The sequence below is a fragment of the Sorex araneus genome, chromosome 6 (genome assembly GCF_027595985.1).
Source record: "Sorex araneus isolate mSorAra2 chromosome 6, mSorAra2.pri, whole genome shotgun sequence".
NCBI classification, from domain to species: Eukaryota; Metazoa; Chordata; class Mammalia; order Eulipotyphla; family Soricidae; genus Sorex; species Sorex araneus.
In genome coordinates, this window is record NC_073307.1 from 83,581,330 (window position 1) to 83,600,724 (window position 19,395).

Here is a 19,395-nt window from a genome sequence, read left to right on the forward strand (position 1 = left end):
CCCAGCACCCCCGCCCACACCCAACATCGCCTGGCACAGAGACAGTCCAGCTCTCCAGCCAAGCCTCATCAATCCATCAAGCCACCAGAGAGTCCACTCCACAACTCCTGTGGCACGTGGCCACATATGTGTCTGTGTGTATATCCTAATTTTGTAGTGTTGACATACCAGTAGGAACCCTGAAATTTTGATGGGCAAGTTGTGTAGGAGCCCACAGTTTAATGAGTGAAAACACAGGAGACTCAATTAGCACCAGTTGGCTCAGTAAATTCTCACTGACATCAGTAGCACCATTGTGAGATACAACAATGATCTCAAATCTCTTTTGCTGATCTAGTTTTTTAATAATTCCATTTTCCTCTTTGCTGTAACAAGAAATATGAAGCAAATTAGTTTGTGCCTGCTAAAGACAGAAATTGGGGACATTGGGAGAGGACAGGACATACTGGTGGTGAGATTGGTGTTGGGACATTGAACGCAATTCCTGAAACAACTGTATTATGAACAACTTCATAAATCACGTTGTTTAAAAATAAATAACTTTTTTTAATGAAAAAATAATTTTCCATGAGAGTTGGGGATATAATGCAGGCAGGAGTGAGCTGATAACATTACATTGCATATTATCTCTTAGGCCAATACTGGTTTGATTCCCAGAACCAGATATGGTCCTCATCACTGCCAGGGGTCCCTCTTGAGCACAGAGACAAGAGTAGCTTCAAGCACCCCTACGTGTGGCCCCAAAACAAAAACACAAACACTATGAAAAATAAAAGAATAATATTTAAAATAAAGATGAAATCAGCTGTACTGACTTCTCATTTAACTTTAAGCTTCAAAATGCTCAGAGCCCTACTTCTTAGATCTTTTTTCCTATATGTTAGTCAAGAGGGTTGGAACATTTTCCCTTTAAGTAGTCAGTGGGGTACCTGATACTTTGTGTTTGACCATAAGGTGCCATTGACAAAGCTGAGAGCATTTAACATTGCTAATTGTCCAAATAAGAGAGTAGGAAGTGAGAGAACAACAGAACTGCAGTAACACTGAGACCATTGGAGGTGACAGTAAATTTGGCCTATCTTTGGCCTCAGGTTCCACGAAACACAACTTCACCTAAGCTCCCATGAAGTGAGCTTTCTTGGCCTCTTTCCTTGATCTCCTCCAGAAATGGGCCTTCTATCCAGCTGGGCACAGAAAGAGTCTCATTGAAACTTGGGTCAGGACCCAGGAGCAGGCCGACAGAGCTTTGTAGGGATACTTGGTAACACGGAGATGAGGGTGCAGGTAAGAGGTGAGCTCTAGGGTTGGGATAGAGGTGGGGGCTCAGGGATGGGGGTCATGGGTGTAGAAGGGTGTTCTGGCTTTCCTAGGGCTCCTACTCCCGGCGCTCACCCTGCCTGCATTCTTTCTTCAAGATGACTCTCCTGAGGACACCTCTGTCATTCATACCAAGTCCCCTAGTCAGCATGGAAGACAGGAGAGGAGCTTTCAAATGCTGAAGAAATTGGGTATGTCAAGACAAACAAGCGAATGATCATCTTTTTGGAGGTCCCATCACCAGGGTGAATCGTCTGAGTCAAGGATGCTATTCCTCAGCAGGACTCTGGAGATTGTCACTCCACACCAGGACTGCACACTGTTCCTTGGGGCAGCTTTGCTTCTCCTGGTACTTACTTTCCCCACAGTTCAATTTCATACATGCTCTTCCTGGGCCTCGGAGAGAAAGACTCATCTTTGATGTCCTTCATCATTAGAAAGTGGCAGAGGCCTAAGAAGTCTTGTTCGATAAACTGGTTGAACGTCCAGCTCTTCAGGAAAACCCACCTTTTCTCTTTGGCCCCAGTAACCTCCTGGTATTTGCTAAGCTGAAGGGAGTGACAGCCAAAGACAGGGGCACTGGAAAAACCAGCCACCCTACTGGATGGATGGAAAGAATAGGTCCGTTCTTTGGGCTGCTCTGGGATGCCAGGGTTATCCAAGTCCCAGAGTGAGGAAATGAATCAGTCCCTCTGAGCCTTCAGTCATCCCGACTGCTTCAATATCCTTTGGTGGTGTGGCATTTGGACATGTTTTGTGAAAACCTAATGAACATCTCACTTAGGTGTTGGAAACAAATATAGTCCCCAGCCAATTTTTACACTTGTTCAAAATGAATAACTCCTTTGGCTTCCCAACCAACTGAGTCCGTGAATTTAGAGACTGAGAAGTGATCCTCTGGCTCTCTCCGGGGCTCCTTCTGCAGAGTGGGGCCCAGGCTGGCTGTATGGCCTGAAATATCCATTCCCAACCATGGGTGCACAGAAGTATGACCTGAAAGAGGTTAGGAAACATGGACGCCGAGGTGCCACTCCCAGAAATTCTGATTAAGTTACTATTTGGGTTGTACACACAATATTGGGAATTTTTTAAGTTCCCCAAGTGATTTTGAGACTCGGTCAAGGTTATCCAGAAGAATATTTCTCGCACTTAATGTGCAAATAAATAAGCTTTGGATCTGGTGAAAGGGGAAGATTCTGATTCAGTGGGTCTGGGTGGGACCTGAAAGTCCTGTCCGTAAATTACTCTTTTGTGGCAAGAATATGCTGCAAGACACAATACGTTGGCTGATATCAACACGTGGCTACTTAATTGAAAATAAAGCCAAGAAGATTTAAATAAAAATGGATTTCCTTCATTGAATTAGCTGCATTTTAAGTATTCAAGTGGCTACTGTATTGGACAGTGCAGATAGAGATTTGTTCTATTAGGCAGCAATCATGAGCACTTCTTTGCTTAAACTCTATTTGAGTGACCCTCTTTCGGCAGGTGGAACAAAGCTTTGTTGAAGGTAGGGATCACACAATCACACAATATGACTTTGCACTCCTCATCAGAGTGCCTGGGCACTAAACCTTCAGCAGGTGCTACAGATCACAAGAATTGGGCTTTGAGCTGTGACCTCTTCTCTGTGAATACTGAGAAATTAACTGAGGTCTACTCAGCATCAGTTACAATTTTAGTGGAGTGTATCTAGGACAATTTCATAATGGGCATGCCGGCTTGGCAGGGGTTAAAGGCCAGGCTGTAATGGGATTGCTTCCCTTACTGCTGACTGGTACATAATTCAGGCAATAAAATGCTCTGACCTCATCAGTCAGAGCATCTGTCACTATTGGTCATTATAGCATGGAATATGGGCCAAAACACCTGGGTACAGCTGATGACAATCTTCCCCTTCTAAGCCCAACTCAGAGGATACAATTTGGACACACCCTCTGCCTCTCTTAAGATGTCTTTTCTGGGCCTTGAGGAAAGGTAGGTGATGGAGAGAAGCTGTTTCCTTTTCCTGGGTAACTCTTCTGTGCTTGAGCAACTTGTCTAGGAGATTGAGGAATGGGGAGAGAGGTACTGGGTACCAGAGACAGAAGAGGGCCCATCTGACATAGGACTATAGCACTGTCATCCTATTGTTCATCGATTTGCTCGAGCGGGCACCAGTAACGTCTCATTGTGAGACTTGTTGTTACTGTTTTTGCATATCAAATACGCCATGGGGAGCTTGTCAGGCTCTGCCATGCGGGCAGGATACTCTCGGTAGCTTGCTGGGCTCTCCAAGAGGGATAGAGGAATTGAACCTGGGTCGGCTGCGTGCAAGGCAAGCGCCCTAACCACTGTGCTATCGCTCCAGTCCCCCATCTGACATACTGCAGGAAAAGTTAAACATTCTGCATGTTGATCTTGTTTTAACCTCATAGGAGTGAATTTTAGATTCAATTCATGGGTCTTTGGTAGTCACACTCAATTCTGCTATGATCAATGAAAAGTCACAATGAGACAGAAAATACCTCTAGTATTTTTCTCATCACCAAACCAAATGCAGCTTCCTCCTCTTGCAGGTGAAGCATCCAAGGCCACAGAGTCAAGCAATTAAGCCAAGATCATTTGGCAAGTTAGGTAAAAAGATGCACATTTTAGGTTTCCTGTCTCCAAGACCAGTCTTCTTTCTACTGCTCCAAGACCAAGAAATTTGGAAGAATGAATCAGCCATTCAAGAAAAGAAGTAGAATGTTACGTAAATTGGTATCTCTAGGACACTTGGAGTAGATGTTTGTTAACTGTGCCCTGGAAAGGATGAATGAAAGGCTGTTTTCTCACTGCCATCTACCAGATTCTATGGGTGGATCTATCCTGCACACAATACTTCTGGGACAATCCAACCTGCCAATCTCTTCTTTCATCCCACACGTACATACACACATAGTTCGTGAATGAAGCAACAATTTTAATAACTAATTCGCCTTGAGTAAAGAAAGGGAAGTTATGAGAACCAGAATCATAGGAAGTTTTTTGAGCCAGTCAAGGAAAGTAATTTCTTGTGTGAGCCAAAAGATACAGCATCCTTCACATATGGCAGCTCAAGCACCCAAGTGCTATTCTGTCTGCTCTTCTACCAGACAACAGTTCTTAAAATCACTCTTTTCTAGCACTGATCTCAGGTCGCCACATGCAAGGCAAAGCCCCTGCCCGCTGTCCACCACTCCGTAAGGAGAGCTGGGGTTTAGAACCCAGGTTGGCCGCTTGCAAAGCAAATGTCCTACCCACTGTACGATCTCTCCTGCTTGGTCCAATTTTTGATCTTTCCACAACTCCATCAAGCTTGTCTTTCATAATAACCTTAGAATTTCCTGTTCTTTTTTATAGGTCAAGCCACACATTTGCAACCGTTTGATCGTTTATGGTACCTGTCCACCTTTTTAGGCAAAAATTGTGCCCCAGGATTGGACTCTTCTACCCATAGTGCAAAATTTCCTTTCCAGGTAATATTAATAATTTGTGAATCCAGAGTTTGTATTAGTAAGTTATTTAAAAACAATGAAAACATCTTCAAGGACCAGAGAAATGGTCTCTGGTGAGGCACTTGCATTTGACCCGACCCCCAGCCCGGCACCACATCTGATTTCCCCGAGTACCGCTAGGAAAGACCCTTGAATGTGGAGCAGAAGCAAAGCCCTAAGCATGACGGGATGTGATCCCAGAAGAACAGCAGCGGCAACAAAGCCAACTCCAAGCCCCCCCCACCCCAGACATCTTCAGTTCTACACCTCAAATTTCAGGTTATTTATCAATCAAACAAAATCTTACTCATTGTAATAAAAAACACTCATAAGTACATCCTACTAGACAGAAATTTGAACAGAACTCACAAAATAAGAACAGAAATCTGCCAGTTTTTTGGTTTGTTTGCGACTGGTACCCTAAGGTATCAGTGCCCAGAGCTGCCACACTCGCACGTCGCAGGAAGCCACGAGCAGATTGGCTTTGTCCCTGTTTGCCCCCAAGGACAGATCTAGAAGGGGCAGTTGTGCCTAACCTGGACAGGCTTAGGGTAACACTTAAAAATATATATTTATCTTATTTAAAGTAAGGGCTGGAGTGATATCACAGCAGGTAGAGCGTTTGCCTTGCACACGGCCGACCTACTGTCCCTCTCAGAGAGCCCGGCAAGCTACCGAGAATATCCCGCCTGCACAGCAGAGCCTGGTAAGCTCCCTGTGGCATGGACGGTATGCCAAAAACTGTAACAAGTCTCCCAATGGAGGCGTTACTGGTGCTCACTTGAGCAAATCGATGAGCAACAGGATGACAGTGATAGAGTGATCTAATGATATCTTAAATAGAAAAAGTTGGTGTGTTCCTGGGCCATTTGAGGAGGATATTTGAAAGGCCTCTTGCTGTGCTCGGAGAGGAGAGAACGGGGTACAAGTCGGGTTCTTCTCTCTCCATCCTGATAAGGCAGCTCCTGTCCCAGCTGTTGAGGACTGCAGGGCAGGGTCCCAGGGCAGTCATTGAGGGGACTCAGGGTGTCTGATTTGTGTTGCTGGAGGAAGAAATGTACAACTGGAGCAAAGGTGGGTGGAAGAAGGCTGGGCTCCGTACCCGCTGACTGCTCAGATGGCCATGGGGGAAGTATGACTAAGCAGAGGCCATTTTTCAAAGGCCAGAGCAGAGTGCTTGGCTAGTGCTGCACTGCGCTGTATCACAGCACATCGCAGTAGATTGTAATGTTTTTTGGTTTTGTTTTTGTTTTGCTTTTTGGGTCACACCTGGCAATGCACAAGGATCACTCCTGACTCATGCACTCAGGAATTACCCCTGGTGGTGCTCAGGGGACCCTATAGGGTGCTGGGAGTCGAACCCGGGTTGGCAACATGCAAGGCAAACACCCTACCCACTGTGCTATCTCTCCAGCCCCAGATTATAATGTTTTAAAGGAGTTGGGCTCTTTATGTAAATAGCTGTGACATAATATCTTGGGAAGTCTGATGCCTGGTTCTCTGTGCCTTCTACACCATCTCAAAGTGTCTGGGGAGTAGTTGATGCTCTGCGCAGATGGAGTAGAAGGAACTCTGGCTGAGAAATACTGGGGGAATGAAGAGGGACAGGAAGGAGAATGAGTGGGAGGAAATAATGAACAAGGGCTCCAGGACACTTGAATGCTGGGAGTGAAGGGTGTGACGGGCACTGGGGGAGTTGTCGGCTGGGGAGTTGGCCCAGAGTTGGAGCGGGTCCTGCCCATCCCTGGACAGGTGCCTTGAGCAGGGCAGACAGGTGCCCTGGCTGGGTCGGCAGTGTGGGGAAGGGAGGCACGCACTGTCCCCTCTGCTCCCTCCTGAGGTTGTTCTTGGCAGCAGAGCCGTGAGAAGCTGACCACATATTCCCTTGAGCTCCTCAGGGACTTCCTAGAGGTGAGTCCCACCCCCCCCCCCGGGGGGGCAGAATAAACTTGTTTCCCCAGCACTTGGGTTCTCCGGTGGGTGATGCCTGGTAGGTCCAGAGTTGTGTCTACCTCCTAGATTCTCATGATACTTTGGTACTTCTCCCTTTGATACTTGATACTTAGCAGGAAGAGGTCATGGGTCAGAGGTAAGGGGCTGCTTCTGAGGGAGATGGATGTCAGCCTCACCTGACAGGCCCTGTCCTGGGAATTCTTGATGAAAGCTCCAGAATGGGCAGCTTCCTAACATCAATCCCACTTTCTTTTTCGTTTGTTTGCTTATTTTTTGTTTTTGCTTTTTGGGTCACACCCAGCATTGCTCAGGGATTACTCCTGGCTCTGCACTCAGTAATCACTCCTGAGGTGCTTGGGGGATCATTTGGGATGCTGGGAATTGAACCCAGGTCGGCGGCATGCAAGGCAAGTGCCCTACCCATTGTGCTATCACTCTGGCCCTCAATCCCACTTTCTTTTAAATTATGTTTTATTTATTTATAATGTATATCCTCCCTAGTGACCTACCCCACTCTTCTCAAATAACCTTAGTTCGATTAGCAATGCTCACTAGTTCATCTTTTTATTTTGTTTTGTCTGCTCATCAAATGTATATCCTTACATTGTACACATGGGGTGGAATCAGCCAATATTTATTTTTCCCTCCTGATTACTTTTTTCACTTAATTTCCCTAAGTTTTTTTTCATTTTGTTGGTAATGGCAAGATTTTATCTTTTTAAAAGAAAAATAGCTGAATTGTATTCCACTGTATTAAGTTACCACAACTTTTTTGTTTGTTTGTTTTGGGGGCACACCTGGCAATTCTCAGGGGTCACTCTGCACTCAGGGATCACTCCTGTGGGACTTAGGGGACTATATGGGATGCCGGGGATCAAATCTGGGTCAGCCACATGCAAGAAAAGCACCTTATACACTGTACTATATCTCTGGTCCTGGTACCACAACTTCTTTATCCAATCATCTTTTAAAGGGCTCTTTCATTGCTTCCATATTTTCTTTAATGTAAATAATACTTTATTACTTGTAACCACTGGAATGGTTATCATCATCATCTTCATCCTCCTCCTCCTTATCATCATCATCATCCCATTGATCATCAATTTTCTTGAGCAGTTTCAGTAACGTCTTCATTCGTCCTAGCCCTGAGATTTTAGAAACCTCTCTTTACTCGTCCTTCCCAACGGTGCCGCACTGGAGGCTCTTTCAGGTCAGGGGAATGAGACCCATCATTGTTATTGGTTTTGGCATATGAACACGCCACGGGGAGCTTGCCAGGCTCTCCCATGCAGGCAGGAAACTCTTGGTAGCTTGCCAGGTTCTCCGAGAGGGAGAACTAGGCAATAAGATGTTATACCTTTCTTTTTTTAAGATGTTATAACTTTTTTATAAGAATAGTTATAACTTTTCATTTTAAGACTTTTATATTAATCTGATAGGAAGATATCCCAAAGTGAGATTTCTGATCAAATTCTATTTTCTTGAATTAGCTCCAGAGCATTTCACAAAATGTTGCCCTAGGACACTTTCCTGCCAACAGCACAAGGATGCCTTTTCCTCCATATCTTCTCTAACATGTGTTATTGATACAATTAATCCCCCCTTCCTATCAGAGAGGTGGAACTTGGGAAAAGTAACCCCCTGCCCACATCTGAAAACAAACACTCTCCCCGAGGCAGCAGGGTTTCAGCCGACCACCTCCTTACATCCCTGTCTGTCCCTCTCCTCATCCTCTTCTCAACTGCTATTTAGCTCTGGGCCCCTCCCAGCTGTGCTTGTATCTACTGCATGAGTGAGTCCAGCTGCCTGTAACTGCACACCCAGCCTCTCTGTTACCCAAGGCCAAAGCACCTGCCCAACAACAGTTAGATCAATACTTTTATTCTTAACTGACATGTGAGTTACTTAGACATCTTGGTGAAAATGTACATTTTGATTTAGTATTTTCTGCTTCCCAAACAAGTTCCCAGGACAACTTTTAAAAATTCTTTTTTGGTTTTTGTGTCACACTGTGTGGTGCTCAGGGGCTACTCCCAGCTTTGCACTCAGAAATCCCTCCTGGCAGGCTCAGAACACCATACAGGATGCCTGGGATCAAAACTGGGTCCACCACAAGCTGCATTACCCACTATACTATAGCAGCAGCTCCCCCCCAATTGTTTTATTGATTGAGATTCTGTGGTTTATACTACTCTCAGTAGTTATTTCCAGGGTAAGTTTGAACCACACTTCCAATAGCAAAATTTGAAAGACTGTGAGAGCACCATGCTAGATGTGGGGAAATGTTAAAAGTTTATGTTTTAGGGGCTGAAGTAATAGCATGCATGGTCCCTTGATCACTGCTGAGAGGACCTCTGAGGAATGCACCAAAAGTTGGGGCTATGATGCTGCCAGCAGGTCAACCTGTACCTGCAGGACAAGTGCATCAGCAGCCTGATGGTGACTTCAGGCTTCCTGACACCCCAAAATTGCTGCTGTGCCTTTGGCCAGACCCCAACAACTTGTGATGGAGTTTACCAAGAAATTAAATGGCCAAAAGTTAGGTATGTGGGAGCCTACAAACCACCTCCTGCTCTGCTATCCAAGCTCATTTATTGGCCTTATATCAGAGACCCATAGATAAATCTCAAAAGATTCCAAAAGCCACAGTAAATTTCAGACCCACGCATGACCAAACAGACTGGGGTAAATCGGAGGGGGCGGATTGGCCTGTGCAGAGCCCCCAGCAGCCGCTTGCTTTCCACAATCCAAAATCGCCGCCATACCCCTGGCCTGACTCCATCATCCCAGGACACACCTCACCAAGATATAATCTGCTGAATATCTGGGTATGCAGGCTTTGTGACTGAAATCTCCAGGCTTCAATGGAGTTGGGGTGGGCTACCTCCCTCTACTTCCCAATAGGCTACCTCCCCCAACTTCCCAATACAGACAGAAGCACTGGCAGTCACCCTCACGAGCCAAGTCCAGCGCCACCCTGTAAACTTTCTTACTGATCTTGCTTCAGAAACCCATAAATAAATCGTGAAAAAGATCAAAAGCCAGAGACACTGCAGAGAGTCCCAAAAGACACCACAGAGCCAGAGGTCTTTCTGGGCCCCATACTGAGCCAATTTCACTGGGGCATCCCAGATGGAGCAGGTGCACTCTCCTCGCTGGCTCCAGATGGAATCCCAGTGACCAACAGCTTCCACAAGCAAGGCCCAGGTATGTGGGTTCCAGGACTAAATCTCCATGCCTCATGGCAGCAGAGGTGCCAGGGCTGTCCCTTCCTGACTCCCCACCTGCTCATTGGCCTGGCTGTCACCCCCACAACATGCCTCCAGGTGCCATCTTAGTGCATCAACAGCCCTGGTCCAGAGACACCCAATTGTATCCAGAACTAGATTAGTGTCCTACAGAAATGTCTCTGGAATCCAACCATTTACAATCTAGGATTCCAGAAGCGTGCACCCAAGATATTTATGATGAGCAATGGACAATAAATGATCTATCTAATCTGCCCATGGGAGGCAGACTTGAATGGTGGTGAGAAAATTCCAGCAAAACATAATGCCCAAAAGTATACAGTTTTGGGGAAATTGCTTGTCATGGAGGCAGGGCGAGGTCTAGGATTGGGGAGAGGTACACTGGGGACACTGGTTATGGAAAGTGTGAACTGGTAAAGGGATGGGTGTTCAATCATTGTACCGCTGAATCTCGAACATGAAAGCTTTGTAACTGTATCTCACTGTAATTAAAAAAAAAGCAATGTGGAGTTCATGCCCAATTCAGTTTAATTAATGGCTGAATAATAGCAGTACTTCTATGCTAAAAGTAGAAAAGTAGAAAAGAAAAAAAAGAAAGAAATGCACCAAAAGTAACCCCTGAGAACTTTGAACCACAAGAGTATGGGTTACAGCCTCTGCTTTCAAGGAAGATTAGAACTTCTCTATATACTCAGGAATGAATGAATGAATGAATGAATGACTTCAGGTACAACTCTATGATACTTCTTGGAGTAATAAGTAAAAAAATTAAATGGTTGGGACTGGAGCGATAGCCCAGCAGGTAAGGTGTTTGCCTTGCATGAGGCCGACCCAGGTTCAATTCCCAGCATCCCATATGGTCCCCTGAGCACTGCCAGGAGTAATTCCTGAGTGAAGAGCCAGGAGTAACCCCTATGCACCACCGGGTGTGACCCAAAAAGCAAAAATAAAAAATTAAATGGTTATTTATTTATTGTGTGGGGCTGGGAGGATCTAATTCAGGCTTCACACGTGTGAGGCATGTGGTCTACCATTGAGTTATATCTTCAGGTTCTACAAGTACAAAGAGTTTTAAGGGAAGGAGACAGATGAGAGGTGGAAGTCATGCATTTTGACCTGTCTATGCGTTGGCCCTTCAGAAAGTGTCCTCAGGAGCCACTACCCATTACTTGATGTGTTCTCAGAGCAAATATACTCTGGCTCTTAGAGATGGCTGTGGCTAGACAGCCCGCAGATACTGTAATTTCGTTGCACCTCTGCACAGAGTGCTCCAACATCTCTGCATTAGACTTTTTTTTTAGGTTTTTTTGGTCACACCCAGCGGTGCTCAGGATGTACTTTTGGCTCTGTACTCAGGGATCACTCCCGGTGAGGCTCAGGGGACCATATGGAATGCCAGGGTTGGCCACATGCAACGCAAGTGCCCTCCTCGCTGTCCTATCCTCTGGCTTCTATATTCTTTCACTCTAGAGTCACCAAGAGTTGATGGAAGAGACGCATTTCCCTTTTTGGCTTTTGGGCCACACTTGACTATGCTCAGGGTCTATTCCTGGCTCTGTGCTCAGGAATCACTACTGGCAGTGTTTAGGGGGACCATATGTGGTGTCAGGGATTGAACCTGGGTTATGTGCGAGGCAAATGCCTTACCCGCTATACGATCTCTGTGGCCCTGAAGTGCGTTTCTCTTAAAGCCACAAAATTAGGCATTTTAAGAAGTTGCAGGAAAAAGATTTGTTTTTTTTTTAAAAAAAAAGTGAAATGGGAAGCTCATATCTATGTAAATGACAGCCTTTTCTTAACAAAAATAAAAGTCTTTAAAAGATCAGATATCTGCCTTTCACCACTCCCACCTGCTACTCCCCAAAGTGCCTATCTAGCGGGAGATAAGGAGAGAGTAGGGCAAAGAAGAAGGGCACTTCTGGGCCAGACTCGGTGACAAGCAGTGGCAGCCCTGGAGTCTGTCGCTCATGCCAGGCAATTATTTGATTCTACTGCGGTGTCCTACTCCCAGTGGACCCCGTGACTGACCCACCTTGCCCTGAGACCCCTACCCTGTCTCTGATTCATTGGCTCTTCTTAGGAAAAACCATCCAGACCGCTCTGCCCTTAGAAGCCTCATCTCTCCTTGAAGACTTGCTCCTCTGAACTCTTTCCAGCTTCTTGATGATTTTCAGGAAACTGCTTCTTCTTCTGTTGTTTGTTTGTTTTTTGTTTTTAGGGGACCTTTCAGCAGTCACTGCCCCCTTCCCACTACACATACAAAGCCAGTCTCCTAAACCCTGTCTCCCTGTTTCATACAGAGTAGGTGTTCAGTACAAGCAGTAAGCTGAACTCCGATGGCGCTGGGACAGCATGGAGGAGACTGGGTGGGGTTCTTAATGCTGTTTGCATTTGTGAATACATAGTAACACATTTATGCTCCGGTGGAATGGAATGTACACCATAAATCTGGAAACCTTATCCTGGACAGTCCTGGTCCTGTTACTCTGCCCCAGAAATGCCAAAAGAAAACATAAACACATCTTGAAAGGATGTCTGAGCTGACTGCAGCCAACAGACGCTGAAGGGAGCCAGTGAGGGGACCCTTTCTTTCTCCCTCCACCGCTGTGTCGTGTGAGCGTGGCCGAGGCAGAGAGAAGTGTGTGCTCACCTCCTGCCATATTTGGGGTGGGCTTCTTGCTTGGAATGTGAATCCTTCCTCACTTTATCACTATTTTAAAATGAGATCTGTGGAGAAGGAGAGAAAGATTTTTTTTTTACCGTCTACCTACAAATATAGCTCCTAATGAGGCTATGTCTACAGAGTTTAAATTTAATATACCCATGAAAGAAAACTAAATAGAGAACTTTTTTTTTCTACACTTCACAAAATGACTGGATGAATCCATCGGTTTCACCCAGTTTGGTCTGCCTTGAGGAAGACACAATGATCGTGCCTGTTTAATGACTCAGGTTGGACCCACTATAGACCACGAAGCCCATGTGGGGTTTACATAGGTTATATTTCAGGCATCGAAGCTTCTCTTCTACCAAGGGGGGCAATAGCTTTTTGTTTTCATTTTTTTCCTGTTTCAGCACTTTCCTGCTTCTTCATCTACCTAGCACTGCTAGGACCTAAGACTTTTCACATTCCACCAACAAACGTTTGCTTCATGTTTAATGGAGTCCTTTCTAAAATGGAATACATATTTTCCTATCTCTTTAAAGAGACCGTATTTAATTTGAACACTTAACAGAATCTTATATTCATCATTATGAACCACAGGGTCTGCAATGGGTATTTTAAATCATAAACAAACTCTCTAGGATTGCTGAGGACTGTAAGTCTATCATCCTTTAGGCGACCACGTTTAAAAAAATTCTTTGTGTCAACTTTATTTTGCTCTCCTGTCTTTTCTTTTATCCTTCTTGCTATTTTCCAACAACTATTCTCCTTTATTATATCGTTTCCTGTATCTTGTTGGTGACTTTAGATGTCATTACCTATTAATACAATATCTAAGTTATGAACTAATGAATACAGAGTATGAGGGCTGCTGTTATACACAAAGTACTTTAGTGAATTCTTGCTAAGAATTTTTTTTTTGCTTTTTTGGGTCACAGCCAGTGATGCTCAGGGGTTACTCCTTTCTCTGCACTCAGGAATTACTCCTGGCGGTGCTTGGGGGACCGTATGGGATGCCAGGAATTGAACCCAGGTCGGCCTTGTGTAAGGCAAATGCCCTACCTACCCTCTGTACTATCACTTCAGGCCCTCTGGCTAAGAATTCTAAGGGGTGATTCTCCTTTGCTCAAAGGTACATGTTGAACCCGCTTAGAAGGTAAATGCTCTACCTCTGAGTTGCATCCCTTGGTCCCTTTGTTCGCTTCTTTGCTAAGTTCTAGAGATTGCTAAACAAGTAATACTTGGTCAGTGATTCTCCCTGCCCCCTCATCCTGTCCCCCACCCCGTGACCCCCGCACACCACCATCATCTCATGCACTCATATAGGTTCAGTCCTAGTCAGAGTCATCAATAAGAGATTCTACAATAGTAGTTACTTGGATTCATGGATATTTACTTTAGAATTGAAATAATTTACATAGTTTATTTTGACTTTGTCAATTTAAAATTTAAATTTTATTTTGCTTTGGTCAGCACTCATCTCAGATGAAGAACTCCTTTCCCACCACAGGGAGTGAGGAATAAAACTGTGTATTCACAGATCAATTATGAGAACTGGGAATTCTCCAGAGCTCTTTTATGTGGATACATTTCACTGTCAGATCCCAGTAACAGAGACAGAGGATGAAATCAAGAGCAACTTAGCAATAGAATTCTATATATCATTGCTGCCCACTGAACTCCATCACTTGGAAATAAGCTTTATTTTATTGCATTTTGGTGTTTCCACCAAAACTTTTGTTTGGTTTAATTATGGCTTTATCTATATGAGGTCCATTGTATAAATATCCAGCCTTACTGTTACCTATGCATTCTGTAAATCACATTTTGCATCTAAGTGCATTAGTCTATAAGGAGGTTACTTAAATCCACCTTCATGCTGAAACAGTGTTCAACACCATTTGTCCCCTGGGTATTTCCAGACTCATTGGTTAGGTAAGATCAACGGCTTCAAGGGAGACAAAAAACAAAACACACACACACAGTAGATAGCACTGTAACACTAAAGCACTGTCATCCTGTTGTTCATCAATTTGCTTGATTGGACACCAGTAACATCTCCATTGTGAGACTTGTTGTTACTGTTTTTGGCATAATGAATACACCACAGGTAGCTTCCCAGGCTCTGCCGTGTGAGTGGGATATTCTAGGTAGCTTGCCGGGCTCTCCGAGAGGAATAGAGGTATCAAACCCAAGACAGAGGAATCGAACCCTGGTTGGCTGCTTGCAAGGCAAACGCCCTACCTGCTGTGCTATTGCTCTAGTCCTTAAGCGGCGTGCACTGCGCCTCCCCCCCCCCCACCTCTGTCCTCCGGCACAGGGCCTGGGGCCTCTCTTCTCGATCACCTTCCCACCAGTCTCCCTCTGTGCAGCGACACCCTGGCCTCTCCCCTGGCCAGGGTGTCGCTGTGGCCGTGACCAACCTCTACCCAATTCCTAGCGAGCACCTAGTTCCCGACAAAGCGGGTGGGGAAGAGGCGAGCCCGGGGTGGGGGTGGGGGCACGCGTCTATCGTCCAGAACTTCCAGGATGGGGCCGGATATGGGGACTGGGAGTTGGGGCGCGGCAGGTACCCCGGGAAAGGACTGGGAGATAGGTCGGGGCGACGTGCCAAATCTACCCTGCTCCGGGCCTGCAGGCTTCAGCGCGCAGAGGGCGTCCGGGTTCCTCCGGCGCCCCCCGCTGCACCAACACCAGGTCCGACGAGGTGTCTGCCCCTGGCTTCGCCTTCCTCCCCCGCGTCCCCTCCTCCCTTCCGAGTCTTTCCAGTCCACCGTCTAGGGCTCTCGGCCGGAGCCTCTCCAAACACCCCCCGCCCCTGCAATCCGGGCAGAAGTCCGAGAGGGAGGGGTCCCGGGCTCCCCTTCCCGCCTGCGGTCCGAGGGGCAGCGCGGCAGCCCGGGACAGGCGGTGTGTGTTGGGGGGGGGGGGGGCGGCGGGGGGCTGGGGGGGCGGACAGGGGGCAGAGCGCCCCGCCCGATCAGGCCACTCTGGTGGTGGGGGGCGGGAAGCGGGGCCGCGCGCGGGCAGGTGCGGGCTCGGGGCGGGGGCTCAGGTTACAGCCCGCGGGGGGCCGGGGGCGGCCCGCGGTTTGGGCACGGCCGCCGGCCTCCAGAGGGCCCGGGCGCATATAACGGGCGCCGCGGCCGGGGGAAGGCGCAGAGAGCCGCTGGGCCGCCCGACCTCCTGCCTGCTCCTCGGCTGCGCGGGCCTCCTGCATGAGGGCGCGGTAGAGCCGGACCCTCGCCGCGCTCCTGCCGCCTCCCGCTCCGCCAGCCCGCGGGGAGCCATGGCCCGCCTCGGGGCCCCCCAGACGTGGGTGCTGCTGACGCTGCTCGCCGCCGCCGTCCTGCGGTGTCAGGGCCAGGATGCCCGTAAGTCGCCCACCTCCCCTCCGCCCCTCCCCGTTCCTCCTTCGCCTCGCAGGCCCCTGCAAGCCTGGGAGCCCGCGGGTCCGGCTCGGAGAGTCGCCGGCCGCGTCCATCTCCCCGCTGCGGGGGCGCCCCGAGCCCGCTGCAAGCCCCTCGGCTGCGCCGGACGGCTGAGCGCGCGGTGTCGGCGAGGGCTGCGCACGCCGGGCTGGACCCTGGGCGCGCACGCACGCGACGGGACTCTCGGAGTCAGCAAGACTTGTCGCGGCACATCCATCTGGGTCACTCTGAGGAGAGGTCGCGCAGCCAGGGCCAGCCCGCGCCAAGGGGCTGCGTGAACTCGGGGTCGCGGCCGGGCATGGGTGGCGGGGGTGGCGATAACGGTGTTCGAAGGGGGACTGGAACAAAGGAGATGCTCTGAACCGAGTGGCCTGAAATTCGAGGCCACAAAGAGCCCTTGGCGCCTCTCGCACGGCCCCTCTCCCGCTTGTCTAGCCCGGCAGCAACCTGTAGCCCCGACTCCCAGCTCTGCTCCCCCCGCCCCCACCCTGCGTCTAAAATGTGCAGACATCTCCCGCGAGAGGCCGGAAGGCGACAGCATTCCACCCAGAAGGTGCCTTTTCGGACCCCGGAAAATAGCGCCCCCTCCTTGCGCTCTCTCCCCCCACCCCCCGGCCTCCTGAGAGTGGCACTATCGTGAAATATTGTGTGTCTAGGGCTCGCCGAGCTGTGAGTGTGTGCGTGTGCGTGTGCGCACCGATGGCTCTATGCAGCCGAATGCAGTGAAGGGAGGGCGGCTTCCCGGTCAGCTCCAGAGGCACTTGGGACCGCACCTTCCCACCGCCTCCTTCGCTAATAAAGGCCGCTGTCTGGGATTATATTCAGAACGAGCGAAGCCTGGAAAGTGTATTAGGTAGAGAGGGTTTTTTTCCACGTGTTTGGGCACGTTTCCGAAGGCTGGGATTCTAGCCCCGTCTTTGTATGGTGCAGATTGTAAATCAATCGCAGGGGGAAAATTTTTTAGGGGGTGGCGCGTTGGGGCGGGGGTGTGGGTGGATGGATCAGAGTCCCTCTTGTCCAGGAGGCGCTGGGCACTCTCCCTGGCCATCAGGCTGCCTGCAGAGAAGGCTTTGACGGGTGCGGCCCCGAAAAGACTTTGCATTCCTGGTACCCCTGACCGGAGCGCCGGCAGGAGCCGGGAAGGCGTGGTTCTGGCCGGCGGGTGCTCTGGGCTGGCGGTGTCCCGACACTTGCTGGAGGACAGCATTGTCTGTAAGCGCCTCCTTTCCGACAGACTTTATTTTTGTCCTACATTTGCATGTCCACACGCACAAAGCTGTCTTCTCCACGGTGTCTGCCTTGGAGAGCAGTGGCGTTTGTTGTGTGATTCCATAACGACTCCCAGATCCTCCATCTGGTGTTGGAGGCGCTTGGTGGCAACGCGCTCGCCCGGTCCGACTTTCCAGGGCGGGAGTGAATTCCACAGGTTTGGTTTTTTTTTTCTTCTTCCTTCTGGCCCAGACTTTCCAATAGCTTCTCCTCTCTCCAGGGGGCGTGCACCCGAGCCACTCGCTGACTTTTCGCCCTGGCACTTCCCGGCTCGGTCACCCCCCTCCCTGGCTCAGCCGAGCCGACGACGGTGTGACGCGGGGCAAGTGCGCTGCGAGTGGACGTCGGGAAAGTCGGGAACCCAGAGCTCGGGCACGCCCCTCTAGCCCGTCTTTCCAGGAGCCAGAAGCCTGTCGCGGCCGCGGCTCTGACCCCCGGCTGCCTTGCACAGCGCTGGTCTCCGAAAGCGCGCCCTGGGCCCGAGGGAGCCCTCAATCCGCCTTTGTGCCGCTTGTTTGCGCCGGCAGATTGGCAGCGATGGCTTCCAGATGGGGGCTGAAACGCTGCCCGTGTTTATTTAAACGGCTTCCTTGCGGAGACCCGTGAATCGGGCTCTGTGTGCTCTCGAGAAAAGCCCCATTCATGAGAGCGGCCGGGTCCGGGGGGCTCTCCCGAACGCCCCGACCCCCCTCCCACAATGGTGCCCCCTGTGCTCTCCAGTCGCCGCCTCCTGGGCTCAAGCCCCGCGCAAGGCGGCGGCGAGGCAAACCCCCCCCACCCCCCCCCAACACCCACCCAATTCCCCGAAAGAGGTAACTTTTAATTGGCTTGCCACAAAGACTCGCTTATCCCGCGCGCTAATGCGCGGAACCCGATCGGGCGCGCCGGGCGCTATCAGAGAGGTGCTGGGCAGCGCGGTCCACGCCGACGGATCGGGTTACCGCGTGGCTCGGCCCTGGGGCCGGCGCTCCAGCCCACTGCCCACCCTCCGGGTGTCCCAGGGCAGCCAGAGCCACCCCGCCCCGGCTCCCCAGGCTGTGTGCGCGAGGGTGCGGCCGTCGGAGGCCGGACCACAGGTCTCTCATTTACTTCTCCTCTTTCTCCTTCCCGCCAGCTATTTTGGCGATGGGCGCGCCCTAGCAGCGTCAGTGCAGATCTGGGCATCTCCCCGTCGGCCGTGAGTGTCTGGCCTGGAGGTTGAGGGGGCAGAAAGGGAAAAAAAAAATGTTTAGTTTGAGATTTTCGCTCTCCGTTGGGAGAGCCAAGGGCAGACCCGTTGCACTCCCCGCCCGCCGAGCTGGTGGCTCTTTCCCAGAACTCGGCTCCTGCCGCTGCCTTTGCTGGGAGTTTTGATGAGGAAAACAGCGCTGGGCTCTCCCGAACACGTGGTGCCCGCGCCGCGGCGGGTCAGCGCCGGTGGATCTGCAGGGGGAGTCCAGAGGGCAGCCCGCGGGCTCTCGGGCCTCACCCTTCCCCCGCCCTCCACACCCTTTTTTCGGCTTTTGGGCCACACCCCGGGGTGCTTAGGGCTACACTCAGAGATCGCTCCTGGCGGGCTCAGGGGACCATGTGGAATGCCCGGGATGAACCCGTGCCCTCCCCCGCTGCCCTATCACTGGGGTGCCTGGTCCGCATTCTTGAAGGACTGGTTCACCTTAGAAGTCCAGAGGAGGCGTCCTTGCCCCCTGCCCCCAGCCTCCTTCCCCTGCCTCCAAATGGGCCGTTTCTTCCCACTGGGTCAGTGTCTGTCCAGGGGCAGCTGGGGGTGGGGAGGCCTGCAGAGGGGGCCCCCTTTGGGGCTCATTGCCTCTCAAGGCCTTGTAGTGGCAGACTTGAGGTTCCAAACGTTTTTTTTCCTTTTTCTTTTCTTTTCGTTTTCTTGTTCCTTTTTGGTTTTGGACCACGCCTGACTGTGCTGAGGGCAGACTCCTGGCTCTGTGTTCAGGGATCACTTTATGTGGTGCCAGGGATGGAATCCGGGTTAGTCATGTGCAGGCGAGTGCCCTACCCACTGT

General features: G+C 49.8%; 1 protein-coding gene across 1 annotated transcript in view; it reads left to right on the forward strand.

The window, feature by feature from the left end:
* Positions 1 to 15,969: 15,969 nt before the first annotated feature.
* The window catches only part of COL2A1 (collagen type II alpha 1 chain), a 29,770-nt gene continuing 26,344 nt past the window's right edge, over positions 15,970 to 19,395 (forward strand). The window contains exon 1 of the mRNA XM_004610429.2: positions 15,970 to 16,054. Within this exon, the coding sequence (XP_004610486.1) occupies positions 15,970 to 16,054 (85 nt within the window). The remainder of the gene's footprint in view (positions 16,055 to 19,395) is intronic.